This window comes from Cervus canadensis, chromosome 13 (genome assembly GCF_019320065.1).
Source record: "Cervus canadensis isolate Bull #8, Minnesota chromosome 13, ASM1932006v1, whole genome shotgun sequence".
NCBI classification, from domain to species: domain Eukaryota; kingdom Metazoa; phylum Chordata; class Mammalia; order Artiodactyla; family Cervidae; genus Cervus; species Cervus canadensis.
In genome coordinates, this window is record NC_057398.1 from 28282846 (window position 1) to 28300500 (window position 17655).

At 57.8% G+C, this 17655-nt stretch overlaps 1 protein-coding gene and 1 long non-coding RNA gene across 3 annotated transcripts in view; one reads left to right on the top strand and one right to left on the bottom strand.

Annotated features, from left to right (window-relative positions):
- AGRN (agrin) overlaps positions 1-17655 on the top strand; it is a 36790-nt gene that overhangs the window by 6444 nt on the left and 12691 nt on the right. The window contains exons 1-6 of one of the 2 annotated variants that reach the window (XM_043485182.1): positions 10948-11613; positions 12198-12245; positions 15722-15937; positions 16122-16346; positions 16435-16659; positions 16845-17051. In XM_043485182.1, coding sequence (XP_043341117.1) covers positions 11466-11613; positions 12198-12245; positions 15722-15937; positions 16122-16346; positions 16435-16659; positions 16845-17051 — 1069 coding nt within the window. In that variant the 5' untranslated portion in view covers positions 10948-11465. Of the gene's footprint in view, positions 1-10947; positions 11614-12197; positions 12246-15721; positions 15938-16121; positions 16347-16434; positions 16660-16844; positions 17052-17655 lie in introns of those variants that run through there. The other variant, XM_043485181.1, reaches the window with a different exon arrangement.
- LOC122451971 lies at positions 1801-10978 on the bottom strand. Its single transcript, XR_006272558.1, has 3 exons — positions 10843-10978; positions 4190-4317; positions 1801-3240 (listed from the first exon to the last, which is right to left on the bottom strand). It is a non-coding gene; the product is annotated as an uncharacterized LOC122451971 (long non-coding RNA).

The window sequence follows — 17655 nt, forward strand, 5'->3', positions numbered from 1 at the left end:
GCTCCGCAGAGCAAAGCGGGGCAGGTAGGAGCCCAGGGCAGGTTCCAGGGCTGGCTCCCTCAGGGCCAGAGCTGGCTCCCTCTGCTGTCTGGCATTTAGTTTCTGTACCCCCAAGTCCTGAGCCCGCCCTACTCCCCCAACATTCCTCCCTGCCGAGGTGGGAGGTGGCTTCTTCCTGTCCCTGTTTCCCTCTTCCAGACGTAAGTTCTCACCCCACCCCCTCCAGACCCGCCCCAGTGCCGTCCGCGGCCCCTCCCCCAGGCAGGTCCTTGGAGCAGGGGCAGGCCCAGGCTGGAGGCTGCGCGCCCAGGATTTCTCCTTCCTTCCAGCCACTGGGGGTGGGGCCTCTGCTCAGGTGGAGCGTGACCTCCTCCTGCTGTCTCTCACCTAGGGTCCCTGGTAGGAAGTCTGCGAGAGCATGGGCTTGTGGGACCAGGGCGGGCTGGCTGATACCCTCACTGGGGCGGCCCCAGGGACTTGGGGCGCGGTGGGGGGTGGGGGGGGGTTGCTGCTGAAACCGAAGAGCTTTGGATCCATCATTTCAAGGCAGTGCGCTTCTTTCCCGCAGGCCTGAGCTGGTGGAAACAGCTCTTGACTTTTTCCAGACCCCGCCCCATCACCCTGCTCCCCACCCAGAGAAGAGCCCCAGCATCCATACTCCCCAGCAGATGGAAATGGAAAAAAAAAAGTTGTTTTGAAACTGTCCTCTCCTCCCTTGCTGTCTATACCTGCCTTCCCCAGGGCTCTGGACAGAGTGGATTCTAGTGGGGCCTGCCTATGGAAGGAGGGCAGAGCCATGGGGTGCTCACAGCCTCTCTGGGGTTCTGGGAGGAACTGGATCACCTGGTCAGGGCTAGGTGGTCTGGGTCTGGGTCTCCACCCCCCTGCCCCGCCAATCCTTTCAGACTGAGGTAGGGAGAGTGCAGAGGGTGGGAATGGGGCTGCCCTAGGTAAGGTTAGCAGGGGAGTGAGCCCAGAATTCAGGGTTGTAGATCTAGCCAACCATTGCTTGCCCTGCACAGCCTCCTCCAGCCTGTTTTGCTTCCTTCCTAAAGGGTTAATCCCCCAATCCCCTGAGAATCAAAGCCTGCCCCAACTCCATCACCACAAGGGGGTGGAAAACAGCTGCTGAAACTGACCTCTCTCCTGCCCCCCAAATCCTTTGCCTTTACCTGAAGGCCTAGGCCAGCTGCCCTCCCTCCTGACCCAGAGGCCTGAACTGCTCTGCTGGCCCCAGCAACACCCTCACCATTGGGATAGGGGAACTCTGGCTCCCCACACAGGCCCAGGCCAGCAAGCTGGGGGCTGCGGGCACAATCCCTGAAGTAGCCCTGTTGTAGCCATGCGTTCTGGGAAACAAACTCACTCAGGAGGACAATGCAGATAGTGGAGTGCAGTTTATTACACCAGCGGGCCCAAGGCAGAGTCTTCTCTTAGCCAAGGACCCTGACCAGTTTTTCTGAAAACCTTATATACCCTAAGTGTACCTGCTCAAGCCCACCTCCCCAAATTCCCTGAAACTAGTCTGAACAAAGGAAAAGAAAGATAGAATCAAAGTTAACCCTTGATTCATATGCCTTAAGCCTAGGTAGTCAGCAGTGGACAATTATCAATAGGCCTGTGGTCATACCCCAATAAGCATGATAGAATGTATGATTCTATTTGGTTACACAGATAATTAGGGTATTCTTTTAGGCAACAGAGAGTCTAGGTAGGAGCCCTGGGGCTCTTCCTTCCGGGGGCCTGGTTTTCCAGTTGGTATGTCATTTCCATAGATACTGGGCATATAGCTCAAAGCCCACAGTCTGGCCCAAGATGGAGTCCTGCTTTCAAGATGGAGCCTGTTCTGTCTGTTTCCTCCTTCATTCCCCCCACTTGATGCTCTTAACTCATAGTATGAGCATCATTCATAGGGATATATTGCACTCTGACTCTCCTACCTCCAATTTGGGAGAATGACATCAACCTTTGGGTTACAAAGTTCATAATACATTGTAAAATAAAGGGTCCACAAAGCAGATCAAGGCAACTATAACAATGGTAAATATAGTTTTCTACCAATCACCCTTCACTCAAAATAGGACCGAAGTCCAAAAAGGAAGATTATCATCAGACATAACTTTTATCTGACCTTTCATGTCATCAGGGTGGCTGATATATAGCCAGATAAATCAGGAATATATACACAACATTCAACTTTAATTATAGCACAGGTCCCTATTTATACTGAAACTATGGTTAGTCTCGATGATACCAGCAAGTCCTTTAGCAGCAGTTGATTGTAGAGCTTCATCTCTTTTTCTTCTTTGAGATGATCTTGGTTTCACGGGGATCAGTGGGGTCCTTTTGTGTAGTCCACTCGGTGTCCTCGGGGTCTGCGTGGTATGCTCTCTTCACCCTCCTGTGGTGGATCCAGGGGGTGACACCTGCAGCTTTAACTACAGTCGGGCTGGTTAGAACAACAGTATATGGACCCTTCCAGTGTGGGGCCGAGGAGTTGTGTTTCCAGTCCTTGACCATACCTGATCCCCGGGCACAAATTCATGAATCTGTTCCCCAAGGGGAAATGGCACCCTTTCTTGTACAAACTTAGTTACCTGATTTATTACCTCACCCGGTTGTTCCATCTGCTGTGAAATCTCATCTCCCCTTACCTGAGGCAAATTTGTTGACACCTGTTTTATTATGGGAGGGGTCCTCCCATACACAATTTTGTATGGAGAAGAGCCATGGGACCGTGGGGTCATCCTGACTCATCCTGAGTCGGAAACAGGTCCACCCAGGAGCAGTCAATCTCTAAGATCCACTTGGAGAGTCACTTTAAGTGTCCAGTTGGTTCCTTCCACCATCCCAGAACTCTGGGGCCTATATGCTGTATGTAATTTCCACTTGATGTTTAAAGTTTTGCTTACTTGTTATACTAAATCAGCTACGAAAGCCGGGCCATTGTCAGATCCAATGCTGGTAGGAAATCCAAATCTGTGAACTATCTCCCTAAGCAGGCACCAGGCTACTTCTGATGCTCTTTCAGTCTGAGTAGGAAAAGCTTCTACCCATCCCGAGAACGTACATACTATGACCAGCAGGTAATGGTAGTGTCGGTGAGGTTTCATTTCAGTGAAGTCCACTTCCAGATGTTCAAAGGGCAGCGTGCCTTTTACCTGAATCCCTGGAAGTTTCTCTCTGTGCCGAGAGGCAGCATTGACCTGTGAGCAGGCAGTGCAGTTCTGAGATTCTGTCCTGCATAGGGAAGAGAGGCAGGGAACCAAGAAATATTTTCAAATTAGCTCTTCCAGTTTATCATGGCCTAGATGTGTCGCTTGGTGTGTTTGGCTTACCAGAGTGGGTCCCAGCTCCTCTGGTACCAATAATTTGCCTCTTGGCAATTCCCACCATCCCTTTTCAGTTTTGATGGCTCCTTCTGCTTTGGCTAGTTGGTTTTGGGCTTCAGTGTATTTTGGAGAGTCTAGCGTTAGCTCAGGTAGCTCCACCAATATTAGAGCTTTAATAGGGGCTTCACTTGTCACCCCCAAGCCCTCAGCTGCTTGTTTAGTGGTCTTATCTGCCAGTCTGTTCCCTGAGCCCAGGGGGTATCCTCTTTTTGACGTCCTCAGCAGCATATGACTGCAACCCTTTCTGGTTCCCAGGTAGCATCTAATAGGGTCTTAATTTCTTCCTTATTTTTAATATCTTTTTCACTAGCTGTCAAAGGCCTCTCTCCTGATACAGAGCCCTGTAGTGTGGCAAAAGCATACCTGGAGTCTGTATAAATGTTTGTCTTCTTACCTTTTGAGAGCTGGAGGGCCTGGATTAGAACATATAGTTCGACCTGTTGAGCGGACCAGTGTGAGGGCAGAGAGCTAGCCTCAATGATGGTTTCTTCCATGACCACTGCGTATCCTGACAGTCGTTGTCCTTGTTTCACCCAGCTGATGCCATTGGTATACAGGACCCAGTCTGGGTCCGGGATTGGCTGGTCTCTCAAGTCAGGTCTGCTGGCATATTTCCTTGCAATCATGTGAGGGCCCACCTTCTCCCACAAGAAAGAGAGTGGCCAGATTCAGGGCCTGACAAGGCTCAGTAGTAACGTGGGGGGTTCTCAGTACCCTATGTACTTCTGATATTTCCACTCAATGACACTTAAATTGCCATTCTGCATCCTTCCTCATTGGGGTGAGAAGAGCCTTACCTGCCAGATCCCAGAGGGAGAAGGGGGATCGGCGTGTCTTCACCTGCCGGTCAGCACAGTTGAACCAGAACACCACATGATCCAAGACTGTTTCTCCTTTAACTTAAAGTCCATCCTGCCTTGGTGGGCTTGAAAAGGTGCGAATGAAAATACAGATGGGTTAAATATCCTACGCCCCAGGCCATCTCCGGAAAAGCCAATTCATACTCACTTATGTATCCCCCTCCTTCTAGCCTGACAATTCCGAGGGGGTCAAGAATTTCATAGCAGATGGGACACCTCCTTGGGGAGGGCAGAATACGAGCACACAAAAACCATGTTTCTTCTAAAAATCTTCTGGCAATTGCTTGGTAATAATTTTCCCCAAGACGGCGTGGATACCACCTCCTAAATGACCTTTACAAATTTCCTTCCTAAGCCCTAACACGCTCGCCAACCTGTGTACCAAGCAATCGTTGCCACCTGCCTATTCCAGGCTCCTGTGGGTCTGTGCCCCTTCTAATCCCTCCCAGGGGGGTGATCAGGCCCCCTCTTCCACCCTACCCGGTGGGTTCCTCCTCACCTGAGCGCTCATTTCCCCTGCTGCCGTCCACTACCTGCTAACATGAAAGGTCCGGACATTGAGAAGCAAAATCCTTACAGAAGAGCGAGGCGCCTTCCCCCCTCTAAAAGATTCGAGCCACAAGTCCTCAGAGTAGTCCCAAATGGGACTTGTCTCCTCAAAGTGAGGAGTTTCCCGGCCCATGCACCAAATGTTGTAGCCACGCGTTCCGGGAAACAAACTCACTCAGAAGGACAATGCAGATAGTGGACTACAGTTTATTATACTGGCGGGCCCAAGGCAGAGTCTCCTCTTAGCCAAGGACCCTGACCAGTTTTTCTGAAAACCTTATATACCCTAAGTGTACCTGCTCAAACCTACCTCCCCAAATTCCCTGAAACTAGTCTGAACGAAGGAAAAGAAAGATACAATCAAAATTAACCCGTGATTCATATGCCTTAAGCCTAGGTAGTTAACAGTGGACAATTATCAATAGGCCTGTGATCATACCCCAATAAGCATAATAGAATGTATGATTCTATTCGGTTACACAGATAATTAGGGTATTCTTTTAGGCAACAGAGAGTCTATCTAGGTAGGAGCCCTGGGGCTCTTCCTTCCGGGGGCCTGGTTTTCCAGTTGGTATGTCGTTTCCATAGATACTGGGCAAAGAGCTCAGAGTCCACAGTCCGGCCCAAGATGGAGTCCTGCTTTCAAGATGGATCCTGTTCTGTCTGAAACAGGACTGGGGGCTGCTCCTTCAGCCCCAATAGCACTTGACACCCCAGAGTCCCAGGAAGTGCCCACCTCTCAAGAAAAAGGGATCTCAGAAATGAGACAGTTGGTGACAGCTACCCTGATGAGAGTGACCCAGCTCATCAGTTCTGTGTCCCCATGGGCTACACGGGGACTCAGGAGGGATCTGGGCCCTGTCCTAGGCTGTGACTGGGAGCTGGGGAGGTGACCTAGGCCTCTGGTGGAGCTTCCAGTGGGGAGGGAAGCTCCCCTCAAAGGGGCCTCTCCCCCCAGAGCAGATCCTGAGAACTTCCTCTGAGGAAGGCCCCCTGCTAGGGGCTGCTTACAGCTGGACTTGGGAAGGGGAAGATGGTCCCTCCCACCACCCCTCCCACCGAGGCATGGGAGGGGCAAGCTCTCTGTCCTCACAGGCAGCCAGCTGTTTCCAGCTGTGTGGCCTGCACATATGTGTGTGTGTGTGTGTGTGTACATTTGTATGCATGTGTGCCTGCAACCTCAGGTGTACCAACCAGCACACAACAATTCTGGTCGAAACTCCAGCTGGTGGCCTGTGGTTCCTGCCACCCTTGTATCCCAGGACTCAGCCTGGGGAGGGGACCCTGCAGATGCTCTGCCAATGGGATGATAACCGGCAACCTTGGCTTGTGTCCCAGAATTCTGGAAACAGGGCTGTAGACCTCTGCTTTTGTGTGGGTCCCATCTCCTGCCTGCTGCCCCAGTGTCCAGCTATGCTCCCCTCCTACCACCCCATCCCCAGCAGAGAGCTGGGCCCCTCCTCCTGTGGGCTCCGCCTCTAGGTTTCTCAATGCCAGAGATAGAAGGGCTGCATTGGACAGGAAGAGTCCCTGGGGTCATTTGGGTTCCCTGTCTCCTCACACACCTGCTGGATCCTGTGTCTGGCTCAGTTAGGGAGCAGGGCAGGTCAGGAGAGGTGGGTCTGCCTTTGGTGTGAGGTGGGCCTGAAGCTCCATGCCTCTGCCCTTAGCAGCTGCCTCTGCGCTGCCCCCTCTGCGTACCAGGCCCAGAAGCAGGCAGCCTGCTGTGGCTCCCTGAGGCACCTTTCCCTCTGGCAACAGGTACATGATTTCTATGTACATTGGGGAGAAATAAAAGCACATCTGGTCCAGATTATGGACTGTCCTGACCCAAGAGTGGGGTAAGGATGTGTGTCCACCTCTGTTCCTGGAGAGGGGGCAGTGAGGCTTGCTAGAGTCCACTTGTGAATCCATCCATCAGTTCCTTCTTCACCCACCTGTCCGCTCAGGGCCTAGCGGCAGACCCTCACAGGACCACTGGAAAGGGCTTCTGCAGCTCCCCATGGAGCTCTCTTCTGTCTAGTCAGTCTTTCTGCCCCTTTGTTCCCAGCTTCTCTTAGTTCCAATAGGTGTCTGTCTGCCACTCCTCTTCATCTTGACATCCTCAATACCTCCAAGAAGCACCACCCCCCAACTCAGACCTTTGTGCTGGACTGTGCATCTCTCTTGGCCTGCCCGTGGCCCTCAGCAGGAACACAGGGTCTCCTGACTCACCAGCACTGACCACACCTGGGTGCCACCCTGGCTCCTCCAGCTTTCTGTTTCCTCCTAGACATGGGCAGGACCTGGCTGAAAGAGGTGGATTTGGGGCTGTCCTAGAGGAGAGGGACAGAAGGCATGGATCAGCTAGCTCCACCCCATCCCCTACCTCAGGGATCCCCAACCCCGGGGCCATGGACCGCTACTGGTCGGTGGTCTGTTAGGATCCAGACCACACAGCAGGAGGTGAGGGGCTGGAGGGCTGGTGAACAAGTGAAACTTCATCTATGTTTACAGCTGCTCCCCACTTTGGCATTACCAGCTGATTTCTGCCTCCTGTGAGATCAGTGGTGGCATAATAAATGTAATGCGTTTGATTCATCCCCAAACCTCTCCCCAGCCAACTCCCAGTTCGTGGAAAAACTGTCTTCCACGAAACTGGTCCCTGGTACCAAAAAGGTTGGGGACAGCTGCCCACCTTTTCTCCAGGTGTCTACTGCCCCCTCCTCTGTTCGGCTGGCGCCCCCTGGTGGCTGAAGCCTGTCTTGGCAGGCGTCCCGGCCCTGGGCTCCCCAGGCCCGCTGGTCTGGCCTTGGCCCTTGTTTCCCTGAGGCCTCACCAGGCTGGCTTCTCCTGGTCTCGTGCAGTCTCCTGAGCTTGTTTTTTACTGGGCCTCTGTAGTTGGCTCTGTCTGGATGTGCAGACCCCTCGACGCCATCCTTCGGGTCTCTGTACAGATATCCCCCACGTAGATGCTGCGATCTAGGGCAATCTCTGCTACAGGGTAACCTCCCAGGGGCAGAGAGCTGACCCAACTCGGCACCTGCCTCCTGCACTGAGCCCACTCCCGGAGGAGCTTGGCCGGGCCCGGGCAGGATGAATGCTGAGTGATGAAGGAGGAGGGGTGCCGGGGTCAGCGGCCGCTGCCCTGCGAGCCAGCCCCACCTCTTCCATAAGCTCTCACTTAATACCACCTCCCGACCGGCAGTGTGGGCCCTGCCTGGGGGCTCGTGGGTGGGCACACAGCCCGCGGAATCAAACGTGGACGCCTCCCTGCCCTAGCCTCACCTGAGGGGGCAATCGGGGCCGGGCTGGACGCCGCCTCCTTCCCAGCGGCTGGCCCCAGTCCAGCAGCGACGTCCCGCTGTGAAACGCCCATTGTCTGCTGAGGCCGAGGGGGAGGGGATGGCCCTGAGACCCGATACTAGGAGGCTGGGGAAGGGGGCCGCCCTGCCCCGTCCTCTTCCCCTCCCCCGCCAGGGCGGCCAGACACCTGAGGCTGGAGGCCGCCTGGCACTCGACTGTTCGATACACTTTACACACTAGCGGGGTACCCTCAAGGGCCCAGGGGTGGAGACTGGCGGAGGTACCCCCCCACCCCACCAGCAAAGGTGTGTGCGCATGCGTGGAGTGTGCCTGCCGCCGGGAGGGTGGTGTCGCCCCACCCCCACCCCATCCTTTTGGAGCGCGCCGGCCCCTCCCCTACGGAGTGAAAGGGATCAGAGGGAGGCCAGTAGGTAGGACTTTCTATTCTCTCTGGACTTCGTTCCCCATCTTCCTCCCAGGGCCAGGGAAGCGTCTGGAGGGGCCCAACTACACGCGTGTATGTGGGGGCACACCCGATGTGTGCTGTGTGGATGAGGGGCAATTTTTGCATTGCATGAAGGTGTGCAGTGTGTATGCACGCAGGTGTGTGTGTGACTGCACAGTGCCTGTGCAGACTTGAGTGAGTGGTTGTACATATGTCCGCAAAGGGGAGACTTGGAACATGGAGTGTGTGTGTACACGTGTGAGCAGTAGCATGTTGCTGTGTTTAAGCCTAGAGGGGATTTGTTTCTTGACTTGGTTCATCCTCTCTTCCTGGGACCTGAGCCTGCGTGGGCTGGTCAAGGCTGAATGACTTTGAGTCTGGAGATCCCAAAATAGCCGGAGTAGCCTGAGCCCTCCTCCCCCTCAACTGGATCTGAGGCCTCAATGGCCCTTTGTCTCTCTGAAGGCATCCAACCCCTGTGGGGGCTCAGACTGGAGCTGAAAGGGACCAGGCTGCATGTGGTTGTCTTTACCCCAGGCCAGGCCGGACAAAGCACCCAGCACCACCACCATGGGAGCATCTAAGGCCAGCCCGTTTGCAGGCAGATTCCAGGATCTCTGGCTGGGGGAGGCCTCCCCCTGATCCCAGGCCTTACCCCTCCCACACTCTGGTTCCCTCCCATGGCCCACCCATGATGCTCCACAGCTGCAGTGGCAGCAGCAAACAGGGCTCCTGTGCGGGCGTGTGTCCAGTGGGCGAGTCCGTGGTTTAACTCCTAGCACTGCCTTGTAGACCCCTCCCCAAACCAGGGGGTCAGATGCAGTCCTAGAGGGGCTGCAGTGAAAAGTAAACGGGAAATGTGTCACTGCCTGGACTCACCACACCATGTTCTGGGCTCTGGGCCAAGCCCTGCCTGGAGAAGATAAAAAGTCAGACCCTGCCCTGGGTGCTCCCAGTCTGGGGCACCGCCAGTATCAGTGTGGTGTGGGCGGTGCCAGGGTGAGGTGAGAGGGTGGGAGGCTCCCCTGAGGAGAGAGTGAGGACAGCCAGGGGCAGGGTCTCCAAGTAGCCTGACTGATTGCTGCTCTGGGTCCATTGTCACACTTTGTGTATTGGCTTTTCCTGCAAGTTTCGGTAGAACCCTAGGTTCCAGGGCTTCTCTGCCGTGGGTAATGGGGGACCCGGACAGGGTGGGCTGATCCTGCTGGGATTTGGCAGCAGTGTGCCGGGCCGTGGGACGGAAAGGAGTCCAAGGAGATAAACCTGACAACTGAGAGCTGGCTGGCCTGTGGTTGTCCCAGCCGAGGAAGGTTGGGAGGTGTGAAGAGCCCACCTGACGAGGAGGGAGTGAGCGGAGTGTGTGTGGGAGAACTCCCGGGACGTGTTCGCGAGGCAGCTGGACACGTGGTGGGGAGGACGCGAGTGCCAGGGAGCTGCGCGCCCTGGCCCGCTGTGACGTCACGGTCCCGACTTTCCCGGACGGCCTCTGGGGGGCGCTCCGGGCCCGCGGACCCGGCTTGGAGCCCCGAGAGTATTTGCATAACGCTTATTTACATGGAGCTCATTTGCATAATCCTCTCCCGGTGCGGACCCGAGTTGGGAGTGCGGAGATAATTTGAGGTGCTGATGTCAGTTCCTAGGGAGGGGTGGCCCACCCTCTGAATTGAACCCAGCCCACTTCCCCACCTGTGTATATGTACTTGGAGATGTTACCCCCACAGTACCAGGGTGGGGGTCAGCAAGAGCAAAGACATTGATAAGCACACGCCATGACACGCAGCCTGCAGCCCAGAACCGGGTCCTTGGTGCAGGCCCAGCCCCGCTGCGGGGACTCAGACAGACACTCCGCCGCGCCGTCGCTCAGACGCACAAGACAGCCCAACCGGTTGGGAGCGGGAGGGAACCCGTCCCTGTCCCGCCCCACTCTCGCCCACCTACTCTCCCTCTCTCTGCAGCCCCCCACCCCACCCCCACACCTGCGTCTCCAGCTCCAGCCTCCGCTCCCCTTCATCTCCCACCCCAACCCCGGCCCCCCAGCCCGACTCTGCACCTTCCCCAGCCTCAGCGCCCCACCTCTGCGCCCTCCCCGGACCCTGCTCCCTTCCAGCCCCGGTACCCACAGCCCACAGCCGCCCCCCAGCACCCCCAGCCCATGCGTTTCCTTTTGTGCCGCCGCCTTCCAGTCCTCATCCGCCCCATCCTTCTTGCGGCGCAAGCCGCGACTCCCCGCGGACGCTGGGGTCCCCGGAGGCGTCTTCCTTTGTCTCTGCTCCCCGCCCTCGCTCAGCGGCTCCCCTCGCCCCTCACTCACCACCTCAGCCCCGGCCTGGGCGCGGGGAGCGGGCGCGGCCCTCGGCAGCCGGCTCTTTCTTCTCTCCGGACGCGCGCTCGCTCCTCCCGCTCGCTGCCGTCGCCGCTCCCGCCTCTGCCGGGGACTGAGCAGCTGGGACCCGCCGCCCCGCGCCCAGCTGAGTCCTGGGCGAAGGGCCGCTCGCCTCCAGTCCCCCTCGGACCAGCCTCTCCCAGGCTGCCGGGCGGGCAGGATCCGGGGCTGTGGGACTACCAACGCTGGCTCCGGGAAGGCTGAGCACAGCTGGAGCCCGGCCGAGAGCTGCCGGAGCCTCTGGCCCAGGCCCTGACCGGTGTGGACAGCAGGGGTGGCTCTGGCCCTTGGTTGTTCCTCCGTCTCCCGCCGAGTCCAATTTTGGGATTTCTGCTCCAGGAGAATTCTGCACACCCATTATGAGCCTCAAGGGCTGTGGACGGGGCCTGGTGCTTCCCCCTGCCTGGCTGTGACAGGAGCTGAGCTTTGAGAATAGAGCGGCTGTCAACTGCCCCAGGGGTCCAAGAATGGAGAGTGTGGCACGGAAGAGGCCCAAGGGCGCCCCGTGAGAACCCCCACACCACAAGAGTGGGGGCTGAGGAGCCTGGGTCATGCCTCCACTGCTGCTGGAGCGGGACCGCCGGCAGCGGCGCGGGGTCTCCGTCCTGGTGCGGTATTTCATGATCCCCTGTAACGTCTGCTTGATCCTCCTGGCCACGGCCACGCTTGGCTTCGCGGTGCTACTCTTCCTCAACAACTGTATGTGTCTGCGGGTGTCACTGCCTCTTGGACCCAAGTGACCCTGCCTCTGGTGGCAGAGGTCCCCTGCCTCAGCCAAAAAATTAGGGGACAGGCAGGGTTACAGAGAGGCCATCAGCTGCATCTTCTTGGAACACCACGGGTTGTTCTCTGAATGCCTGAGTCCCCAAAAGCCTGTCCATGGGCTGGGGGGACGGGTGGAAGGATGGTGGCCAGCTCTCATCTTGAGCTGCATTGACAACTTTCTTGGGGATCTGGGGAGTTGGGGCAGCTGGTTGCATTGGGAATAGGGGCTTTGGAAGGGCTTGGGGCTCATCTAAGGAATAGGTGGTGCCTACACCCCTGCCACTGGGCCTTCCTGACAGGTGTCAGGTCAGGATGGTATACAGCTGGAGGGGCAGAGAAGAGCCAAGGCCTCTGTCTTTGTCTATTGCTAGGCCTTGGCCAGTCTTCATGGCTCTGAGTAGAGCCAGCGGAGGGATGTGTGCAGGCAAAGGTGACAACCTCCAGGTTGGACAATGGAACAGGCTATGGAAGGACCGGCTCAGGGGGAGCTAACTTGAGATTTGTTTTTTTTTTTCCAGACAAACCTGGGACCCACTTCACACCAGTGCCCCCAACACCTCCAGATGGTGAGTAAGGGTTCATCTAGTGACAGACTGAGCTTGGAACTCTGTGTCTGGATGGGCAGTAGCACTCTTGGGGGGGAGGAGGTCAGGAGTCATTCTTGGGGTGTGCACATCAGATGTGTTAGGAGTATCTGGAGCAGGAGGAGCCTGGAGGAGGAAACCTGAGGAGTCCATAGTAGTGGACAACAAAAGGAACATGGAGTCTGGAATCCCTGGGCCTGGCTGCATCTTGGCCTCAAAGTTGGGACTGGAGCCCCCAGGTTGTGAGACAAGATGTGTGCAGAGGGGTTGGGGGCTGTGGACTCAGGGGCTCAGGGGGAGGGTCTCAGCAGGACCAGTGACAGCTGTCTGAGGAGAGATTTGGGGGGGGGGGTCTGTCCCTGGACTGAGCAGGCTGGGTCTGGCCTTTGTGCCCTGCTTTGTGGGCTGGGTCCCAGCCCCCTGGGTGCCTCCTGCTGTGCAGGCTGCTGTAATTAAGCTAATGTGAGAGCAGGAGAGAGGACGCTGTCAGTGCTGCAGGAGGGCAGGAGTGGATGGGGTCCTCTTGGGAGACGGGGCGTTCCCAAGTTTGCTTTCAGTGCCTGGGAACCCTGCTGGACAGGCACCTCCCCCGGTCCACCGAAGTACACACACAGAGGGCCATCCATAATGGGATGAGCCATGGGAGGGGGCAGGGCTGTACTGGACAGGGAGTTTGGGCCCAGGACTGTCTCCCATAGTCTGTGGGCAAGAGGCCTGGAGCTGGTTGGATTTAAACACCCTCTGTCCCAGTATCCTCAGTCTCCTCTCCTCAAGCCCCAAGACCTGCCATGTCTCACCTGCCATGTCTCTTTGCTTTCACACATGCACTGCGCCTCCCCACAGCCTTCTACGTGGGCCCCACACCTACATTCTGAACTCATTCTGAACTCATCACACATTTGGGAACAGCTACCCTCCCCCCACCGCCATGACCATCGTCATTCCTCCTAGGCACACACACTGCACATTCTTGGCCACAGGCAGGGCTCAGGGCATCAGCTCCATCCTCCAACCTACCCAAGGGTGGGGAGAGAGTTAAATATACCCGATCTAACCAGAGGCTATAAAAAGCCACTGCCACCTCCAGCATTGCATGTTGTGAGGGGGGCCTTGGGCAAGCAAGGAGTGAGGCTCCTGCAGGAGGCCAAGCCCCAGAGGTGACCCTTAAGGGCCACGCTGCCTGCAGGTCTCTGGGCACTCCACCTGCCCTAAGAAGGGGCAATTTACATGTTGAGGATCAAAGTGTTGGAGGATGAGGAACCTAGTGGTCATACAGAAGCAAATGTCCTTGGCCCAGAGGTTGGGACCTTGAGTGATGTCTGGCTGAACCAGGGTGACCAGAGGGAGAGTGAGGCTTGAGCCCAAGGGCACAGACAAAGCAGTTGAGAAGGGAGCCTGTGGTACAGTGAGGTGACCAGGTCCTCAGCCATGGGGGCAGGACCCTGGGAAGGTCTAGTTGAAGCCAAATAAAGCAGCCAGCCAGCCAGAGGAAGTGCCCATGGATTTGGCCTGGGGATCCCCAGGGCCTTGGGCAAGAGAGGGCTGAAGGTAAAAGGAAGTGCTAAGGAGAGAGGAGATGGTTGAGATGGAAAGTGAAAAGAGGGGTCAGAGTGGACACAGTATTGAGCCTGGACAGAGGAGTGGCCTACGTGCTGGCAGCTCTTACAGCTGTGGTCCTCGATGGGTTGACCCCTACACGGTGGCATCCTGGGCCTCTGCAAGCCTTTGCAGGTATTGGCCTATTTAGCCTCACAACAACCCGGGGAGGGGGTAGGTTCTATTGTCTCCATCCCTGGGAGGAGATCCTGAGGTTTGGCCAGGTGATAACTTACTCGCAGTCACATGGCTGGTGAATCTTGGTTCCAGGATCCAATGAAGGATCTGGGTGGTTGCCCATAAGAGGTAGGATTAGGACAGGGGTGTTGCAGGGACTTCAGGCTGGGATATCCACGCTGACCCCACCCTTGCCTCCAGCCCCTGTTCACTCAGCCTGTGTAGGGTGGGGGCAGGGACTCCCAGACAGATACACAGGAGCCCAGGTGGGCTGTTGCTGTGGTGACAGCTCCAGTTCCCTATGTGGCTCCACCCTCCTCGGAATTGAGGGTACTTCCTCTTGCCCCACTTCCTGAGCCCCCTGGGAGGTGACGAGGGGATGCACCCCTGCTCTCCATAACTTATTAATGATAACTGGACCCAATTAAACATTTATTAGATCCAGACAGCTACAACCGGTAATGGGCCTACCCTGCCCATCGGCAGGGGTCCTGAGGATTTCACCTGCCCCTGCCCTGACACTATGCTCTGGAGGGATTGTCCTGACAGCTTTGCAGCTCAGTGAGAGGATGTACACTGGCAACACTACAAAGTCAGGAATTAAAATGTTTAAAGAGGGGTTTCCAGGTGGTCCAGTAGTTAAGACTCTGAACTCCCAAAGCAGGTGGCACGGGTTTGATCCCTGGTTAGGGAACTAAGATCCTGCATCCTGCACAGCCAAAAAAAAAGTGATAAAATGTTTACAGAAGAGAACAGGTCTGCAAAGCCCTGTGTAGGCTTGGGTCCCTGAGGAGGTCATGCTGAGTGTGATATGGGGTGGCAGGACTTGAGGTGGGGGCTCAGGAGGACAGGTGGGGAAGGATGAGGTGGGTGGGTATGAGGGGCCCCAGGGAAAGATTGCAGCTATGAGGCCTAGGAGGGTGGGCGGGCCAGGAGCCACAGCAGAGCATGCCCCTGGGGAATGCTGGCTGGGGGGCATGGAAGATGGGGAAGTGGGCAGAGAAGGGCTCAAGTGGGGACAGGCCTGAGGAGAGGGGGAGGCCTCCCAAGAAGCAGGAGGAGGAAGGAGTGAGAAGAGTTGAGGAGCCCTGGAGCAGGCAGGGCACTGGGTCCTGGGCCAGGGTGGAGCATGCCACTGACCTCAGATACCCCCACCGCCTGTCCTACAGCTGTGTGACCTCAGGCCTGACTCTGAAAGGCAGGGAAGGTAGTCCCTGGGGAAGTGACAGGGGCCAGGTGTGGGAGTGGTCACTGGAGTAGCTCCTAGGGATGGGGTGGGGAGAACTAGGCTCTGAGGAGTAGGTCAGTCAGATGAGGGGCTTCAATTCTGATGAGAAGGTGCTGATTCCCTGTAACAGAGTTGGTCTGGGGGCTGTCTGCTCTCTGTGTGGGGACTGGGTCAGGAGCAGATGTGATGCCCTTCCACAGCTGAGCAGAGAAGGCTCTGGTGGGGGAGCTCTGCGGGGCGGGGGAGGGGGGATTGTTGAGAAGGGGAGGCTTGAGGCCCTGGCCACGATGGGCACACCTGGGTTCCTGTGAGCACCAGCACGAACATGGGTGGGCACGCATATGCAAGGTCTGGGCAGGTATGCAGACATTGGTCCGTGTGCGTGATGACCAGAGGCCTGGAGGTGGCAGAGGCTGGGCCCTGACCCACCCCATTGCATCTTCCACCCCACACGCAGCGTGCCGAGGAATGCTGTGTGGCTTCGGCGCCGTCTGCGAGCCCAGCGCAGACGAGCCGGGCCGAGCCTCCTGCGTGTGCAAGAAGAGCGCCTGCCCCAGCGTGGTGGCACCCGTGTGCGGCTCGGATGCCTCCACCTACAGCAACGAGTGTGAGCTGCAGCGGGCGCAGTGCAGCCAGCAGAGGCGCATCCGCCTGCTGCGCCGCGGGCCCTGCGGTGAGTGGGCGGGGCCCTGCGGTGAGGGAATGTGGGGGCGGGTCCCGCGGTGAGGGGAATGTGAGGGGCGGGGCCTGTCGGGATGGGGTTGGGAAGGGCTGGGCGGGGCCTGTGATGAGCGGATATGCGGAGGGCCGCTGGCCAATGTAAGGAGTGCCGCTGGTCCACCTTGCTCTGCCCACAGGGACCCGGGACCCCTGCTCCAATGTCACCTGCAGCTTTGGCAGCACCTGTGTGCCCTCTGCGGATGGACTGACAGCCACGTGCCTGTGCCCTGCCACGTGCCTGGGGGCCCCGAAAGGCCCTGTGTGCGGCAGTGACGGCAGTGACTACCCCAGCGAGTGCCAGCTCTTGCGCCAAGCCTGTGCCCACCAAGAGAACGTCTTCAAGAAGTTCGACGGTCCTTGCGGTGAGCACTGCCCTGCGCGTGTAGCCCGACCTCCCTCAGGGTATACACACAACCGGCAGTGCCCTGACCTCCGTCTTCCTGCCCCCAGACCCCTGCCAGGGCTCCCTCAGTGACCTGAGCCGTACCTGCCGTGTGAACCCGCGCACGCGGCAGCCGGAGATGCTCCTGCGACCAGAGAGCTGCCCTCCGCGTAGGACACCTGTGTGTGGGGACGATGGGGTTACCTACGATAATGACTGCGTCATGGGCCGAACAGGGGCTGCTCGAGGCCTCCTCCTCCAGAAAGTGCGCTCTGGCCAGTGCCAACCTCGAGGTGGGCGGCTCCTGGGGGAGGGCCCCTTCCTGGGACTCTGCATGACCCAGGGCCCTGCTCGTCCCCACCTTCCCCTCAGGTCCCCTGGGTCCCCAGTCTTCACCCCGTGTGCCCATGGAGCCCCTACCCATCCCAGGGAGGTCTGGTATGGTTCTCTTACTCTTCTGATCTCCCTGCTCCCCCAGACCAGTGCCTGGAGCCGTGCAGATTCAATGCTGTCTGCCTATCCCGCCGAGGCCGCCCCCGCTGTTCCTGCGACCGCGTCGTCTGTGACGGGGCCTACAGACCCGTATGTGCCCATGATGGGCACACGTATGACAATGACTGCTGGCGCCAGCAGGCCGAGTGTCAGCAGCAGCGTAGCATCCCTGCGAAGCACCAGGGCCTGTGTGGTGAGCATGCGGGCGGGCTCCATGCCGGGAGCAGGCTGGTCCGTTGGTCCACGCTGCCTGTCATCACATGCCATCTCCATGCCGAATCATGCTCCTCCTGGGCTTGTGGGAGAGGGCTGGTCACTCTGAGGAGGGCTGGCAGGGTTTTTGTCTGTTGGCGGACTCTGGGGGGTGGGATTTGTCAGGAAGTTGGCTGCAGCACCTGGGGGGATGTTGGGTCCAAGGCTGGTGTCTGTGGGCGGGCTCCTTGGCACCTGCCTGGCAGCTCTCAGGTCTTCTGGGTCCCACGCTCTTGGGACACACAGCCACCTTAGAGGCAGAGTCTCAGCGGAGCTTCAGTGGGCCAGGAATGGGCAGAGACAGCGTGTCCTGCGTGCACTGGGGCTCTGCCCACCTCTCACTCTGTCCCCGTCAGTTGGTCTGTCCATCTTTCTGGTCTCTCTCTCTGCGTCTGTATCCTCTCCTCTGCCCTCCCTTCCCTCTTGGCTCCACCTCTTGTGTCTTCCAGCCTGACCTGCTGGCAGGATGAGGTACCGCGCCTGCCGCCAGGAGCCCACAGCCCGAGGTCTGCCCCCCGCGCGGCAGGGGGGGGGTGGCTCGCTGC